We start from the raw sequence: 16,378 nt of genomic DNA on the forward strand, positions 1-16,378 counted from the left end.
ATTGTCGATGATTCTATGAGATAGTGGGGCTAGGAACATGTGTGGTCCGCCGAATTTACGCACCTCCCTAACCATTTTAAATATAGTTGAATTAAAATGTAACCACAATAACAACGACAAAGAAGACAAGAAACTAAGATACTATAACACTCACCAATATCCCAGATTCTGTCGAAATGCGACATGGAGACTCCAAGGACAACCATCCATAAATTATCGGCAACGTAAGTGGTGGTTTAATTGATCAGACTCGACAACTCGATACTTGGCACTTCTCCAAATGCGGTAATTCTTCACGCTTTGCATCACTGCCTCTTTGCTTCTGAATCTGTGGCCAACCCGAAACTCCACACCACTTTCGGTGTTGTAATCGTCGGCCCCCATATTTGAATACAGAGTTTCCTCGTGCATCGCATCAAATCCAATGTATGGTAGTGGTTGGGCATAGATGATAACTCTGGAATTGGACTCGGAGCTGGCAAAAGGTATGGAACTGATCCACCAACAAGAGTCTCTGGTATGAACTCATCATCGTTGTCATCATTAGAGGAACTACTTTCATGGCTATCGACAACGTACTCTTCGTCAGATTCATCATCCTTAACTTCTATGTCCTGCACTGGACTAGCAGAGTGCAACGGTCGTGGTGTCAGAGGAGGGTCATCCGGTACAAAGTTCGATCAGCCAGAACCACCACCACCAACATCACAAACCTCTGCAGAAAACTCCATCACTTGTTCAACCATAATTCTCCCGTGCACGTCAAACATTAGGCACACATGCTCATTGCCATCGAGCCAGAACGGACGAAACCGAAATACCCCATTTTACATCAGTGCTAACATCTTATACCCAACTCTACCAATCTCTTTTTTCTTCCCATTGCCGGCATGAGTCAATATCATACTCTTTAACTTGGACAATGAATTTGCTCTTCGAGTTCGGAATAGCGCAAGACTCTCACACTAAAATATAACCCTACTGTGACTGTTTCTCATCTAACAGTTTGGATATACCATCATGACAAAGAAACCACTGCCACTAGACATTTTTCCTAAGTTTTTCAAAGAAAAAAGGAAGAGAAAAAAATTGAGAGATTTATGAGGAATACCATCGGTTTCTTGATCCTTTTATGATTTTTGTTGTATTGTATCTTATTTATTGCGTAAACGTTTTACATTACCACGTATCTCATTTATACTATAAATGAGATAAATCACTTAATGAAAATTAGTAAATACTCTCAAAATAACGTATATTCGTAATTAAAATATTTATTTAAAAAAATCCTAAAACTGATAAATGAAATTAGATATTTTTGAAATTCTTTTTTTGGTGTCTAGATATTTTTGAAGATGCTATGAAAGAAATTGTCTTGACCAAAACATTAATTCTTTTTTGGTTCTCACGGTATCCCTGACCCGACAGGTTAAGGACTAATCCGTTGCGGATTTGAGCTCTATTTAAGAGTTTGACCAAAACATTCTTTTAATAGTAGAAAAATCGAAAAGAATTGTAGGCCGAAGCCCGAGTCTGAGCCGTATAAGAAAGGCCCATGGGCCAACAGTCTAATGCCAAAAACGATTCGAATACCAAAAAAGAAAATCCAAGTTTCTATTCAGTACTTCTTCGTTGTTCACTTGTTCCTCTTTCCACTTTCCACCACTCTCCCGAATCCTTGAGACGCTTCCCGAATCCTTCACGCGCTTGCCACACGAATAAGTACCCCCAACCCCTTCGCGTTCCCAAAAACCCTCTTCTTCATTCTGTTCGTGAATTTTAGAACCCTATTCGAAGTTTTCCCTCTTTTCTTGTCTTCTACCCTTTCTTCAATCGAGCAACAATGGCAAAAGAAGGACCTAACTGGGATGGATTACTCAAATGGAGCATTGCTAACTCCGATGGAACTCGCCCCACTCGCAATTTAAGGTACTTTCAATCTCTTCTTTTCTCTCTAAATATGTTCTTCTAGTTGAGTTGGCTCGTTATAGTAAGTTTTTCCCCCTTTGATGCAAAAAGGGAAGTCCATGTTTCAATATTATTAATTTATTTTTGCATGTTTTAATAGTATTGTTAATTTTTGCTTAATGGAGTAAAGTAGGGTTTTATGCTTTTAATCAATATGAAGTTGGAGAGCCTGAAGACTGAAGTTAAGAATCAATCAATCTATTCTGATTCTTTCATTGAATAATTTAGAAGCTTAGGGTGCCTTTCTTTAGGGTTTTTTATTTTCTGTTAGAATTTTGCCAAGACAAAAGAGTAAACAGGAGATGAAAACAGAAACAGAAAATGCTGAAAATAAAAATAGAAAATAAAAATGCATCACACCTTTATCTTTTCCGTGGCTTTTTTTTTCCTGCAAAGTCACGTACTTTTATCAATGAAGAGATTGATATTGATATTCAGCGGATTAGGGTGTGAGTTTCTTGATGTTATGAATATGTTTCTGTTGTTGAGAGGTATCAAGGTTTCATGTTTTGTAGCTATGGTTTATAACATGCATTGTTGTATTGAAAATTCTAGTATAAATGAAAGGGATACATTTATCTTTTGGAAGTTGAATATGGATGGGGATGGACCCAAATATTATGGTTTGCTATGTTGGTTTTGTAATTTTGAAATTAGAGGAATATTAGCATACGGTTGTAGACAAAGTTGTATCTCCTTTGTGAAAATTTAGTTAGTTTGGTATATTTTAAGAGGAAATTGTTGTTCTCACCTTATATGAATGAAGAGGTAAATTTGGGCGATAAGGGTCATAGTGTAGTCTATCTCGCAGGATCTCGGTGAAACCCAAGCAACACCAACCCCCCCCCCCCCCCCCCCCCCCCCCAAAAAAAAAAAGCAACTTCTGCGATGGTTTAAAAGGGGTATATGGGTAGTTTCACTCGAGATGATGATTGATCGTTGACATCTTAAATTAGGAATTATGACTTGGTGAGTTTATTACTATGATTCTTCATACATGGTTTATTTTTTCCCCTTTTTCAAAATAAAAAATAAAATTATATACAATAGGCATGCTATATATATCATAGGATTTCCCTCTAACGTTGTTCAAATGCCAGCCATCCCATGTCCTGGGATCCCAACATCCCAGTTTAGGTGATGTCCGGGGTGTGACGAGATCTGGGATTGGCTAGTATTACCAGGGTCTGATTTTGTTAATTTCTGTACTGTGTAGTGAAGAGGATCGGAGATGGTTTATGGAAGCGATGCAAGCACAGACCATTGATGTTGTAAAACGTATGAAAGAGATTACCCTTGTAATGCAGACTCCAGAGCAAGTCTTGGAATCTCAGGGTGTTACCCCTGCAGACATTGAAGGTATCTAACATGTGAAAGCTACATAAAAAATAAAATAAAATTTACATTTAACATTTTAGTGAGTCATTTTCTTTCTTTTTAAATCTTGTACTGACTTGGGGTTTATCTCTATCTAACTTTTTTTTTTTGACAGATTTGTTAGATGAGTTGCAAGAGCATGTTGAGTCGATTGATATGGCCAATGGTGAGTCTTTAGGATGCTTATAAACTTGGTCTGTTGTGTTGAAGAGTATAATGACACTGCTTAAGTGATTATTAATGTGTGAAGTACTTGACATGTGTCAGCTTATGCTTGATGTTCATATATCATCTTCTATGCATTATTCGCTGTATGATGCAGTGTCTCTCTTAAAATTTGGGCAATGAAGGGTCAATGGTAATTGGTAATCCGTTATTTGAGTTGTACTGGCTTTGCAAAAATAAATGTATTGAGTTTATATTCACGGTGTCATGACTCATGTTGTTTTCAGTTGATGTGGTTTTTGTTACGCTTCTGCAGAAAAATATTGTTTGTCCTCGTATTTTTCTATGTGAAGGCACTGCTGAAGTACCATTCTTCTGTTGTTAACCTTAACATCATTCCTTTTCTATGATTTTTGGTGCCTGTCTTATCTACGGCTGAATAATATGGCTCTATGTTTCTGATTGAAAGAAATGTATGTCTCACTTATTTTCCTGGTTTGGACATATTTCCCAGATCTCCATTCAATTGGTGGGTTGGTTCCGCTTCTTGGTTACCTCAAGAACTCCCATCCCAATATTCGTGCAAAGGCTGCTGATGTTGTAACCACGATAGTCCAGAATAATCCTCGTAGTCAGCAACTTGTTATGGAAGCAAATGGCTTTGAACCTCTTATTTCCAATTTCACTTCAGATCCTGATGTGAATGTTAGGACTCAGGCACTTGGAGCAATCTCTTGTATGTAGTATTTTTTCTTTTTAATTTTCTTTTCCCAGTTTTAGCATATTCCTTGTAATCTTCATTACGTGTTTTTGTGGATTACTTGACAGCACTGATTCGGCACAACAAATCTGGCATAGCTGCCTTTCGTCTTGCAAATGGTTATGCAGCCTTAAAAGATGCTCTAACTTCTGAAAATGTGAGGTTTCAAAGGTAATTAAGGTTTTTCCTGATGAGTTTGTTTGTATATAAATTTGTAATTTACCATATGATATCCATATTATTGGTCTGTAATTACAAAATGGAATAAATCTATACTGAAGTGTCTGACAGATTTTTGTTTCAACACTTTAGTACTTTAAATTCATACACTTCAACTTTTGGGAGATTTTCATCTTGAGACTTGAGTAAAAAGATTTAATGCATACATTTTAGTCCTTGAAAGATCAAATGCATGCAATTTGTCCTGAAAAGAGGATTTTTGTATGAGGACTGAAGTGTATGTAATTTAATGTTAGCGTTAGTTAAAATAGTTTTAGGGGTTAAGGTGTATGTATTTAATCTTTAAAGAACTAAAATGTTAAAGAAAAATGTTACAGGGGCTTTTCAAAGACCCAAGTGTCAAAACAAAAACTCTTGAACTACAGTGTTGATGTGCTCTTCTTTTACTTATTGACTATGCTTTTTTGATGCTCATTACTTGTGATGGAATCTAATACCTAGTCTTGGTCAATTTTCAATTTTATAGGAAGGCTCTCAACTTGATCCATTACCTTTTGAATGAGAATACTTCAGATTGCAGCATTGTAAATGAGCTAGGATTTCCACGGATACTGATGCACCTTGCCGCTAGTGAAGATTCAGATGTCCGAGAAGCGGCCCTCCGAGGACTTCTTGAGCTTACTCGTGACAAAAAAGAAGTTAAAAATGAAGCTTCCGCAGAAGATGATGAGAAAATGAAGCAACTTCTTCAAGAACGAATAAATGGAATCAGTTTGATGTCAGCTGAAGACCTTGGGGCGGCCAGGGAGGAGAGGCAGCTTGTGGATTCCCTCTGGAGCACTTGCTTCAACGAGCCGTCATCTCTTCGAGAAAAGGGTCTTCTTGTTTTGCCTGGAGAAGATAATGCAGCTGCCCCTCCTGATGTTGCCAGCAAATTTTTCGAGCCACCACTTCGATCTTCAGCCGCAAACCCCAATTCCAAGAGAGAATCCAAAAATGAAAAGAAGGAGGCTCCTTTGCTTATAGGGCCAGGGCCGCCTCCTCGGAACAGCGACAATCAAGGTAGTTAGAGTAATGCAAGTTTTTCAGATGGATACTTGTAAATGAAGCTTTTGTCCACTCATTTTTCATTGTCTTCTACACATTCATAGGCTTTAGATTAAGTAGTGACTTCCCTTTTCTCACCCAGATTCTCCTTTCATGGGGTGTTCTAAGTTGATAAGTTATTATTCTCCCTCAATTTGATTTGTGAGTTGTTGCGCCATCTTGCTGTATGAGTATTGACACATTCCGAAATTTTACTCATCTTTCTCTTGTCAGGGTTTCACCTGATCCGAGGAAAAATACAAGAACCAATGGAATGAAAACTAAACTTTATGTTATATACAAATATTTTTACATATTCTGTAAATCCAAAGTATTACATATTGGACCCATATTTTCTTTTTCAGATATTGATTTAGAAATATTTCAATATATGAACTTACTTGGATAGTATACAAAAAGTTTCTTCTTTACATACTTAGCATTGGCAGTAAATATTTTGAGGGTTTATTTGTTTAAATATTTTGGAGTTATTTTTGTTAATAACGTAAATTTTTAGATATTATTTTAATAGTTTAATTTATTATTTTATTTTTGTTTTTACAGTCATGTTACACACTCAAACACATGCGTTTCCAAGGCGCTTCCTCACCATTAAGAACGACTCTTCTTCTTTCTCGATAAAAATCATAACTGTCATTTTTTCTTCGCGTTTCTCTTCTTCATCTTTCTTCTTCTTTTTTTTTTTGTATTTTTCTTCTTTTTTTTTTCGCGTGTTTCATCTTTATCATTGTGTTTCTCCTCTTTCTTCTTTTAATTTTGTAACATTATGTATTTTTTCTTTGATTTTTTCCTCTAAAAAAAAATTATGAAAATATGAAATAAGATGATAAAGAACAACAGAAGATGAAGAGGAGGAAGATGAAGGGTTCTAAATTATGCAAATTAGAATAAAAATACACCCAAATATCTTCGTTTTACATCTAAATATCTTTGTGTTACACTAAAATATCTTTGTTTTACACCCAAATTTGCTATAAATACAGAAATAAGTTATATTACATGTACATTAAAATCAACCACCAAAGTCAGCCATCAATATAAAATACATACTGAAATACAAATAATACATCGATATAAATTTAAAATTAGATTTAGATGTTAATTAATACATGAAGTTATATTAGATATTTTAATTTTAATAAACATAAATTATCTTTAAAAAATTTCGCTTTAAATAATTTTAAAATTAATTTTATTTTTTAAAAGATACAATCACATACACATAATTTTTTTATTTATTAAACACAATTAAAAAGTTTGTACCTTTTTAAAAATACAACCACCTTTTCAAAAAGTTAGCTTAATTTGCAAGAGTTGTATTACCAAAAACTAATGTTTGGTTTGATAAAATTTTTTAAAGAGATACATGTATTTTTTAAAAGTATAAACTCCTCATTTTATGTTTATTTGGTAAATAAAAAAAATTATGTGCTTATGGTTGTAACTTTTAAAAGATTAAAATATTTTTGAAAGCAACTAAAGTAGAGCTTTTTAAAGTTGTCTTAAATTTTTAAGAGAAGTGCTAGGGTCAGCAACTTTTGTGATTTGTAGCCATCAAGTAGCTATTAATAATGTTTTTAATGGTGTGAGATTTCATCCAATAGTGTAGAATTACTCATTTTTCTTTTGTTAGTTACATGCTATTCAGAATTTAATAAAGCTGTTAGCCCTTAGACTTTTCCAATTTTCAAATTTAACGCTTAAATTTATGTCTTTTATAGTGTTTTTAAATTTTAAAAATTATTTTATCAAACATAATTGTTATTATTTGTGTTTATTAAAAATTATTTTTAATTTAATTTTTAAATATAAATACTATATTTTTTAAAAAATTATTTTTTATAAACTCTTTTATAACAGCACAGGTCCCAGGTGTAAGCGTGTCACCATACGTTTCTTCGTTTATTGCTGTTTGACAGTGACAAATGTGATATCATCCGTCACTTCAACACACTCACCATAATTATCTATTAATCATAATATTTTTCTCAAACATGAATCAGAATCACACTTGTTATAGTCATAGTAGTAGTTTTCTTTTTTTCTTTTTCAATATATACATTTTTGCAGCTTCTCCAGGGACGAACCATGGTGGTTCATTCTTCTCCCCTCTCTTTTCAAGTACTGTTTCTTGTTCTCACGATTTTGCTGCAGATAGAATCTCATCAGATTGAAGATGTTGCTGCAAAAGTTGAACACCTTCCTGGTTTTGATGGCCCACTCCCCTTTCACCTTGAAACTGGGTACGATCACCACTTTTGTGTAATTTTGATATACTTTTATTCTTTTGTTTATTATTTTTTATGAAAAATAACTAGAAATTCTAATTCATTCTTTAAAAAATTTAATTTTGATGTGTAAAATTGTTTTATATAGTTACTTATGTAAAAATAATCACTTTTTATATTGATTATGTGAAGGATCATTTAAAAAAAATGTGATTGGATAATTATGTATATGATTTGACATTATTAATGTATTAAAATTAATTTTTTTTTAATTGAAATTTTTTATTTTTATGTGTTAAAAATATATATTTTGAAATTTTCACTCATTTAAATATTGATAGGATATTTTTTTTGAATCAAAGAACTCAAGATAATATGATAGAGAAAAAAGAACATCAAGATATAAATAAAAAGGTTAATGATCAAATTAGTTCTTAAAAAATAAGTTTTTTTAAATTTGTCTTTGAATTATTTTATCAATCGAATTGGTTCTTTAAATATTACAAAATAATCACATCTGTCATTCCATTACTCTATTAATAATTTCTATCAATGATTGGTGATGCAAAATGTTAATTGACAGCATACATGATACCTAGCATGTCCAATTAGACGCCGACAAAATATGTTTATGAAAATTTATCTATAATTTCTATGTTATATTAGGATTAGGATTTATGTAATTGAAAAATAAACTAAATCGATAAACTTTTATAAACATATTTTGTTAGTGTCCAATTAGACATGTCAAATATCATGTATGTTGTTTCACATCATCAATAATTAGCAAAAATTATTAATAAAGTGAGAGGAAAACAAAATGTGGTGAATTTATAATCTTTGGATGAATAATTTGATTGATAAAATTTTTCATAAATGAATTTTAAAAAAATTCCATTTTTCAAGGACTAATTTGATCATTAACACTAATTTAATACAGATTCAACTTTCAATACGAGGTTTATGTTTTTTACAGGTACGTGGGATTGGGGGACACAGATGATGACTTGCAAGTATTTTACTATTTTATCAAGTCAGAAAATGATCCTAAAAATGATCCTCTTATGCTATGGCTAACTGGTGGTCCTGGTTGTTCTTCATTTTCTGGCCTTGTCTACCAAATTGGTAATACCACTCTTCATTCTTATACCTTTTCTTAAACTTTACACGTTTATGCATGTCTTCTTTAATCTCTATTTAGCCGAAATTTATCTGTAACGGTTTTATACTCAACACAAAATGTGCTAATCCAAACAAGATATTCACTGTCCTTATACTTAAGCAAAAATCTAGTGTGGATGATGCTGCATTTGAAATATGTGTCACTTGATCAAATTCAATCATATAAATATATAATAATTGTAGGTACTAATTTCTCATAAACAAAGTTTTGGGTTTTAGGTCTCGTGAATGGAAAAATAGTTTTGTGATTTCATTGTTTTACCCTGTTTGGTACAGGTCCGATAAAATTTAAAATTGAGGAATACAATGGGAGCTTACCTAATTTGGTCTTGAGGCCACAGTCATGGACAAAGGTAATGCAATTTATCCTCGAGAGTTATTGCATTTTTTTCTTGAACTATATCCAAATTTTGCAATGGTAATTTCTGTTCATTATTTAAGCATGTTGTTGTAAAATCTATGTATTAATTAATGTTGGTAGTGGATATAATATTTAGACAACTCCTAAAAGTTGTCTCTTTTATTTGGTAACTAATTCAAATAGTTTATAACTTTAGTTTGAAAGGTTTAACCAACCAAGAAGATTTATAACATTTTTGAAAGAATTCGTCTATAGACTTCACACCTGAGTTGCTCACAAACAAAGTTGTCCAACAAATAAAACAACCCCAAATAGTTGTTCACATCCTTTTTATGTGATTTTTTCTTTTACAAAAGAAAATGTTGTTGGAAAGTGTTGTTTTGCTAATCATTTCAATGTTTTTATTTTAGGTCTCTAGCATTATTTTTGCTGATTTGCCATTTGGAACAGGCTTCTCTTATGCCAAGAATGTCACCGCACATCGCAGTCATTCGAAATTAATTAACCATACCCATCAATTTATTAGGAAGGTAAAGTCTCTATGCTTGTGTTCATGTTAATTAACAGCTTAATGCTTCTTTTTTTTTCTTTTTGAGTAAAGTATCATTTTTATGGGATAAGTTTTATTTGTATCTCTAATGTTTAAATTGTTCTATTTGTATAAGTAATTCAATGTTATCCTGCCATTAATTATACTAATAGATCAGATTGTATTTTTCGATTATTCTCACATATTCATTCTCAATTAAGTCTCATTAAATGTATTCAATTTTAATATTGTATCCAAAATTTGTATTCATGTTCAATTATATCCTTAAAACAGTGAATTATATACATGTTGCAACGATTAGTTTCAATTTTTAATGAGTTATTATCCGGAGTGGATAATCAGTTTTGACCTAAACATTTGTATTCTAACTTCAAGAAGAGATTTTTAAAGCTCCAGCTAAAGTTCATAATGTGTAATTGACGGCAGGATAATATTGAATCACTTTTACCAACGTTAGGGATACAAATAAGATGATTTAAATATTAGGGACACAAATAGGACTTATCCTAAACATTGCTCTTTCTTTCTTGATTGTTGATAATGTAGTGTACTTTGAGCTTTATTTGGGAGATTCTTTATTATTAAGTTGTCATTACTTATGATGCTGCCCTTCTTAATGGTTGTAGTGGCTTCTGGAACACCCGGAATTTCTTTCAAAAAAATTTTACATGGGAGCTGATTCATATTCCGGTATTCCTGCCCCGGGTGTTGTTCAAGAAATTTTAAATGGTATAAATTTTTTATTGGCTCAAGTAATTACTATAAGAAATGGCTAATATCTTAATAATTTATTATAATCATCATGCTGAAAATGTTTCTTAATCATTTTAATTATCACTAATATTACTAATTATCTGTTGTTTTTCTTTTCCAAGTCATGATTGGTGTGTTTTTCTTTTGGACATTATAAGCTGGTTCACACTTCACACGCCTCAAGTTTTGCAAAACATGAGTCCTTTTACCTTATCTTTCATATAGGATATAGCTTCATTGGTTCTATATAATTAATACCAAAATAATATAATAATTCATAATAATCTTCTCTTAGAAGGTTTTATGAAATATCTTTTAGATAAGCTTAATTTTTTTTACCATTCATACACATATAAAGCTTTATTAACTCACACGATTTTGATTAAAGAACTGTTATTCAATTTCCTTGATTAACAGGAAATGATCAAGGTCTTCAACCCTGGATAAATCTCCAGGTTTGTCATCAGTTTGTTTGACCATTTTTTTATTGATGTTTTTTGTTATTGATAAATTAATATAAAAAGTGTGTTTTCACCATTAAAGATTGCCTAACATATAACTAAAATCTTTGGCCTTTTTACCTTAGTCTTTTAACATGGATTGAACATCCTTCAATTCTAGGCATTACAAACTCACCCGCCCCATATTCACACACACAATACCTAAGGATTTCATCCATTACTTGGCTAGCCAAGTATCGAGCCTGGTATACTTGTTGCAAGGCATATATGATGACCACTAGACCAATTCCTTGGGTGCGGTTAAGTGAGTTCTTAATGATAATCCTGATGCAAGTGGTTCAATTGAGTCCAAAAAAAAAAAAAACCCTTTTTTATTTTTATTTTATTTTTTTTATTTATTTTTTTTTTAAAAATTCATTTTGAATGCGGTGTGTTTGACAATATTTTTATTGGATTTGGTTAGTGTCCTTAAAACACATAGACACATACACAAATACACAAAAATACATAAACATAAAGATACACAAATTTTGTAATGTGTTTGGTAATAATGTACAAGACACGCATGTATAAATCAAATGTCAATTTTATCCTCTGTATCTTATACATTGGTAATTTTAAAAATAATTAGAGATGAAAAAGTCAAATTTTGTGTCATATGCATTGTGTCTCCCGTCTCAACTCTAAGGAGGAACACTAAATACATGTATTTTGTGTGTATGTATACTTCCGTGTCTATATAAATCCTTGTTTTGCCAAACAAACGCTGAACGTATACTGTCGTGTCTAACAATTAGTATCCATCTCAACAAATGAACACAACCTTATATAAACTATGAAGACTAATTAATTGGCTTAATTTTTCACAGGGTTATCTATTAGGAAACCCGATTACCACTGGAAAAGAGTCAAATGATAAGATGCAATATACTCATGGAATGGCACTTATTTCCGATGAACTCTATTTGGTAATATAGTTTAATTATTAAGTATTCAATGTTCATATAGTTATTTTTGTAATGTCCATTTAACAAAAATGTTCCAAGGAAACTCCAATGATCTCTAATTTTCTGTAATCTATGGACAGTCTTTGCAGAGAAATTGTAAAGGGGAGTATATTGATATAGATGCCAAAAATGAATTGTGTTTAAGAGACATGCAATACTATCAAGAGGCAAGTATTAATAATTATCCAAACTTTTTATTATTTTATTCACTTTTTTCCCTTTTTGTTTTAAAATAATTGTCGTTTTTACTTTCTATGTCAAAATACATTGATTTTCCAATGAAAACTAAAAATTAATTTAAAAGTTAAAACAAAGGAATACAACACGATTTTTGTTAAACTCATTAGAATGTTTTGGTAAACATTTTTTTTTATGTTCAGTGCCTTTCGGGGATTAATCCATCGTACATTTTGGGTGAAGATTGCAAAGTTGATTTTCTTATGGATGATGAAGGGACACAGGGGAGACTTTTGACTCAGAAGTTGGAGGGTCCTCTTAGTTCATATCTAACTGTGCCAACAGTGATCTGCCAAGTACTTTTGTCAATCATGTATATAGCTTATTTTTTTGAAAAGTTTTCAAGTATATTGGTATTTTAGTAATTTTTAACCGTTAATCTTAGTTATATATATTATATATATTTTTTATAATTAAGATGAACAGTTAAAAATTATTACACCAGTACACTTGAAAGTTTTTTATGCTCCAGTTGTGTGTATCACAAAAAGATGAAAACAGGAGATGTTATTTACACTGTTGTAGATTTAAAAAATCCAAGGCATGGGTTTTTTTACATTGTTTAACTTTTTTAACAAAAAATAACAAATTGAATGCTCTGATTTGCGATTTTAAAAATTAAAATTTTTTTTAACATTAAAATTGGATCCAATTTTTGTTTTCAAAAATAAAAAATTTAAAAATTAAAATCGAACCTTTCGATTTGTAGTAAATTGGATTATCTGATTCGATTAATATCAATTTTAAAAAAATTTTATATAAAAAAAACCTAAATTTTCAATAACAATATACTACACACATTTATTTTTTTTATTGTCCATGATATCCATCAATCCAACAGGCTAAATCCATATAAAAAAATTACTCCATACACGTTTTGAGTCCATTTTGATTTGAATCTGATTTTTCTGTGTTTTCTTTTGTAGAATTATTTTCTTACCACCCAATGGGCCAACTCCCAGAGTGTTCGCAAGGCATTGCATGTGAGAGAGGTATGCATGTGTAGTGTTTATGATCCAATAATAAATCTGCATTAACTTTCTTTGATATTATTGGATCAAACACTACTAAGGTAATTTCATTTCATAATTAACTAGTGTAAAGTAGTGTAAAGCAGCCGTGTACATAATCTATTTTACTATATTTTTTTATAATTTATTTATAAAAAGATTAATATATATCATTAATGGTTGAGAGAAACTGTTAATGAAGTAATAAAAAGACAAAAATAATAAATTTATAATCTTTAAAAAGCTAATTTAATTGATAAAATTTTTTAAGAATAAATTTGAAAAATAATTTAAAGTTAAATATTTTTCACATTGAATTAGTAGATTTTAATAATAATAAGTTAAGAATGACATATTAATATAGAAATAACGTAGCTTAGATCAGTGGCGGAGCTTGAAACAAAATTTTGGGGGGCCAGATAGAAGATATTTGTCAAGATACTTTTGATATGGATTTCATTTAAGATAAGCTCGCTTAATCTCATCTCTCTGATTTGGGTAATATTGCCAAATTTGAAGCCATTTTTCAGGGTATCGTTCTAAAGAATTAAGGTCAAACTTAACAGATGTAATTCTTTAAACTTTTGAAGGTCGTATCTTATTTTCTTTGTGATTTATTAAAGTAGAAGAACTATCTACAAGTGTTGATATTGTAAAAGTGATATGTTTTCCTTCTTGAATATTAGCCTTCTTCTTAAAAAATGCATCATCAACTCTTTGATTTTTTATGACTATTTTATATAAAAATTTGAATATATATCCGGTAAAATATGTAAAAAAGAAATTAGAAGGACAAATATTAAAATTTATAATATTTATTGAATTTTTTTATCAATTTATACAAATACAATAATATCAATACTTATTGAATATTCTAATATTTTTTATCATATAAAAAATTAAATTAAATAAACAGTAAAATATAAAATAAAATTAAATTACATAAATAAAAAATACCTAATTTTTTATATTTGAACTCAAAGGTAGAGTGAGTGTTGCTTATTGAATAGAGAGCTGCGAAGTGCGAATACAGTCAATTCAGTCCAAATCCAATATATTTTGAATGTTTAAAACAAAAAATTATTGTGCAATAAAAGCAAGAGATGAAGATTAAACTTTGGTATTTTAAGTCTGTTCATACCCTGGCCCAATAATAAAGGCCCAGGTCCAAAGGAAAAGCTTAATCCAGAAGATTGAGCCTTACTACGCACCGACTTGGTGTCAAGAAGTCAGTATTGACTACGATTTGTCTTAAAGAAGTCGGGCACGAGATTAGCTGGCAGGTAAACACTCATTCAAATGAGTAACCGCCCCTAAAATCTCTCTAACCACTTCTTCGAAACCATATCTTAACCTCCCTAAGATAAAGGGACGGTTAGCATCCTAAAAATATGGCACTACTCCAACGGTGGTTATTGGCTCACCACTATAAATACACTGACACCCCTCAGGTATCTCTAAGCCCAATACTCTCTAGACCTGCTCACACCCTTGCTAACTTAGGCATCGGAGTGTCTTTGCAGGTACCACCCCCCATTCACTCACGAACACAAGTCGGAAGGAGGTTCCAACGTGCAAACCAGCTCGGAAGCCACCATCCGCGGGCGATTGGGCCAACAAAAGCCATCTATCTTATTAATCTCCGGTTACCCACCGTAACATTGGCGCCGTTGCCGGGGAACCGAGAGATCATCCATCGATGGCGGATAGATCCCACGAAGAAGGCCATGTGGAGACAGATTCTGAACAAGAGAATCTGGACATAGGCAACAACGATGTGGAAATCGATAATCAACACAGGGAAGGTACTTCTGGAGTAAAGAACCCGAAAGTAAACTCCTCAGAAGGACACGAGTCAGAAAAAGAAGGACCACCCCATGTAAATGAACTTATGGGATTAGTCCACAGCCGCCTAGAGCAGTTAGAGCAGGAGCGAGAGCGGCAAAAGGAAACTGAAAAGAGCTTAAAAGAGGAGATAGAACGACGAAAAGAGTTAGAAAGAAAACTCTTAAAGTTGGAATCCTCCCTCAAAAGTCGCAACTCCCGCGACGAACAAGAAGAACCACCCTTAGGTGGGGAGGATCCCTTCAGTGAGGACATAATGAGGGCTAAAGTCCCGAGAAATTTCAAAAGCCTTGATATGGACCTCTATGACGGAACCACGGATCCTAAGCATCATCTAAGCAACTTCAAAAGTCGGATGTATCTAGCTGATGCTTCCGACGCTACACGATGCAAAGCTTTCCCGACCACTCTATCGAAAGCAGCGATGAAGTGGTTCGATAGCCTCCCCCCGAGGTCGGTTACTAGTTTTGAAGACCTCTCGAGGAAGTTTTTGATGAGGTTCTCAATCCAGAAAGACAAAGTGAAACATGCACCGAGCCTCCTGGGAATAAAACAAGAGGTCGGAGAATCTTTACAAACCTATATGGAAAGGTTCAACAAAGCATGTTTGGAGATTCAAGACCTACCCACCGAAGTAGTAATAATGGGGTTAGTCAATGGACTTAGAGAAGGTCCTTTCTCGCAGTCCATATCCAAAAGACACCCCACCTCCTTGAGTGATGTACAGGAAAGAGCTGAAAAGTACATCAACATGGAGGAAAACGCCAAATTAAGAGATCTGAGTTGGCGACCGGGGTCCCCTCCCTCAACAAAAGAGAGGGAAAGGGAAGCCAAGAAAAAGGAAGAACTCGGTCTCGAAAGGCCAAGAAAATATCACTCTTATACTCCTCTGAAAGTTTCTATAGTGGACGTATATAGAGAGATTTGTAACACAGAGAGATTGCCACCCCCTAGACCCATTAAAAATAAAAAAGGGGGAAGCCGCGACGACTACTGCGAGTACCATAAAATATATGGTCACTCCACAAACGATTGTTATGACCTTAAAAATGTGATAGAAAAACTGGCTAGAGAAGGTCGGCTTGATAGATATCTCATAGAAAGGTCGGACGGTCACGGAAAGAGAAAGCGAGACGACATGGATAGAAGAGACCCACCACCGCAAACTCCAGAAAGACATATCCATA

The 16,378-nt window shown here is 32.7% G+C and overlaps 2 protein-coding genes across 4 annotated transcripts in view; both read left to right on the forward strand.

Moving 5' to 3' along the window:
* The first annotated feature begins 1,650 nt into the window (after positions 1 to 1,650).
* On the forward strand, positions 1,651 to 5,873 carry LOC130961799 (hsp70 nucleotide exchange factor FES1). Its single transcript, XM_057887810.1, has 6 exons — positions 1,651 to 1,929; positions 3,185 to 3,327; positions 3,461 to 3,511; positions 4,025 to 4,246; positions 4,339 to 4,441; positions 4,977 to 5,873. Exons 1-6 carry the CDS (start codon positions 1,844 to 1,846, stop codon positions 5,518 to 5,520), a joined length of 1,149 nt encoding a protein of 382 aa, XP_057743793.1. The 5' UTR covers positions 1,651 to 1,843; the 3' UTR covers positions 5,521 to 5,873.
* A 1,672-nt stretch (positions 5,874 to 7,545) lies between these two features.
* The window catches only part of LOC130957892 (serine carboxypeptidase-like 2), a 32,159-nt gene continuing 23,326 nt past the window's right edge, over positions 7,546 to 16,378 (forward strand). Inside the window, exons 1-10 of one of the 3 annotated variants that reach the window (XM_057884737.1) lie at positions 7,546 to 7,800; positions 8,762 to 8,910; positions 9,244 to 9,320; positions 9,739 to 9,858; positions 10,505 to 10,607; positions 11,049 to 11,086; positions 11,962 to 12,060; positions 12,180 to 12,266; positions 12,480 to 12,632; positions 13,263 to 13,328. In XM_057884737.1, coding sequence (XP_057740720.1) covers positions 7,646 to 7,800; positions 8,762 to 8,910; positions 9,244 to 9,320; positions 9,739 to 9,858; positions 10,505 to 10,607; positions 11,049 to 11,086; positions 11,962 to 12,060; positions 12,180 to 12,266; positions 12,480 to 12,632; positions 13,263 to 13,328 — 1,047 coding nt within the window. In that variant the 5' untranslated portion in view covers positions 7,546 to 7,645. Of the gene's footprint in view, positions 7,801 to 8,760; positions 8,911 to 9,243; positions 9,321 to 9,738; positions 9,859 to 10,504; positions 10,608 to 11,048; positions 11,087 to 11,961; positions 12,061 to 12,179; positions 12,267 to 12,479; positions 12,633 to 13,262; positions 13,329 to 16,378 lie in introns of those variants that run through there. The other 2 variants (XM_057884745.1, XM_057884754.1) reach the window with 2 other exon arrangements.

The sequence above is a fragment of the Arachis stenosperma genome, chromosome 2 (genome assembly GCF_014773155.1).
Source record: "Arachis stenosperma cultivar V10309 chromosome 2, arast.V10309.gnm1.PFL2, whole genome shotgun sequence".
NCBI lineage: Eukaryota > Viridiplantae > Streptophyta > Magnoliopsida > Fabales > Fabaceae > Arachis > Arachis stenosperma.

What these genes read in the sequence shown, in the direction of transcription:
- LOC130961799 (XM_057887810.1), top strand. Translation starts at nt 1,844, where the DNA reads ATGGCAAAAGAAGGACCTAACTGGGATGGATTACTCAAATGGAGCATT. An exon ending in TACCCCTGCAGACATTGAAG is followed by an intron (nt 3,328 to 3,460) that starts GTATCTAACATG and finishes TTTTTTTGACAG; the next exon opens with ATTTGTTAGATGAGTTGCAA. An exon ending in GTCGATTGATATGGCCAATG is followed by an intron (nt 3,512 to 4,024) that starts GTGAGTCTTTAG and finishes CATATTTCCCAG; the next exon opens with ATCTCCATTCAATTGGTGGG.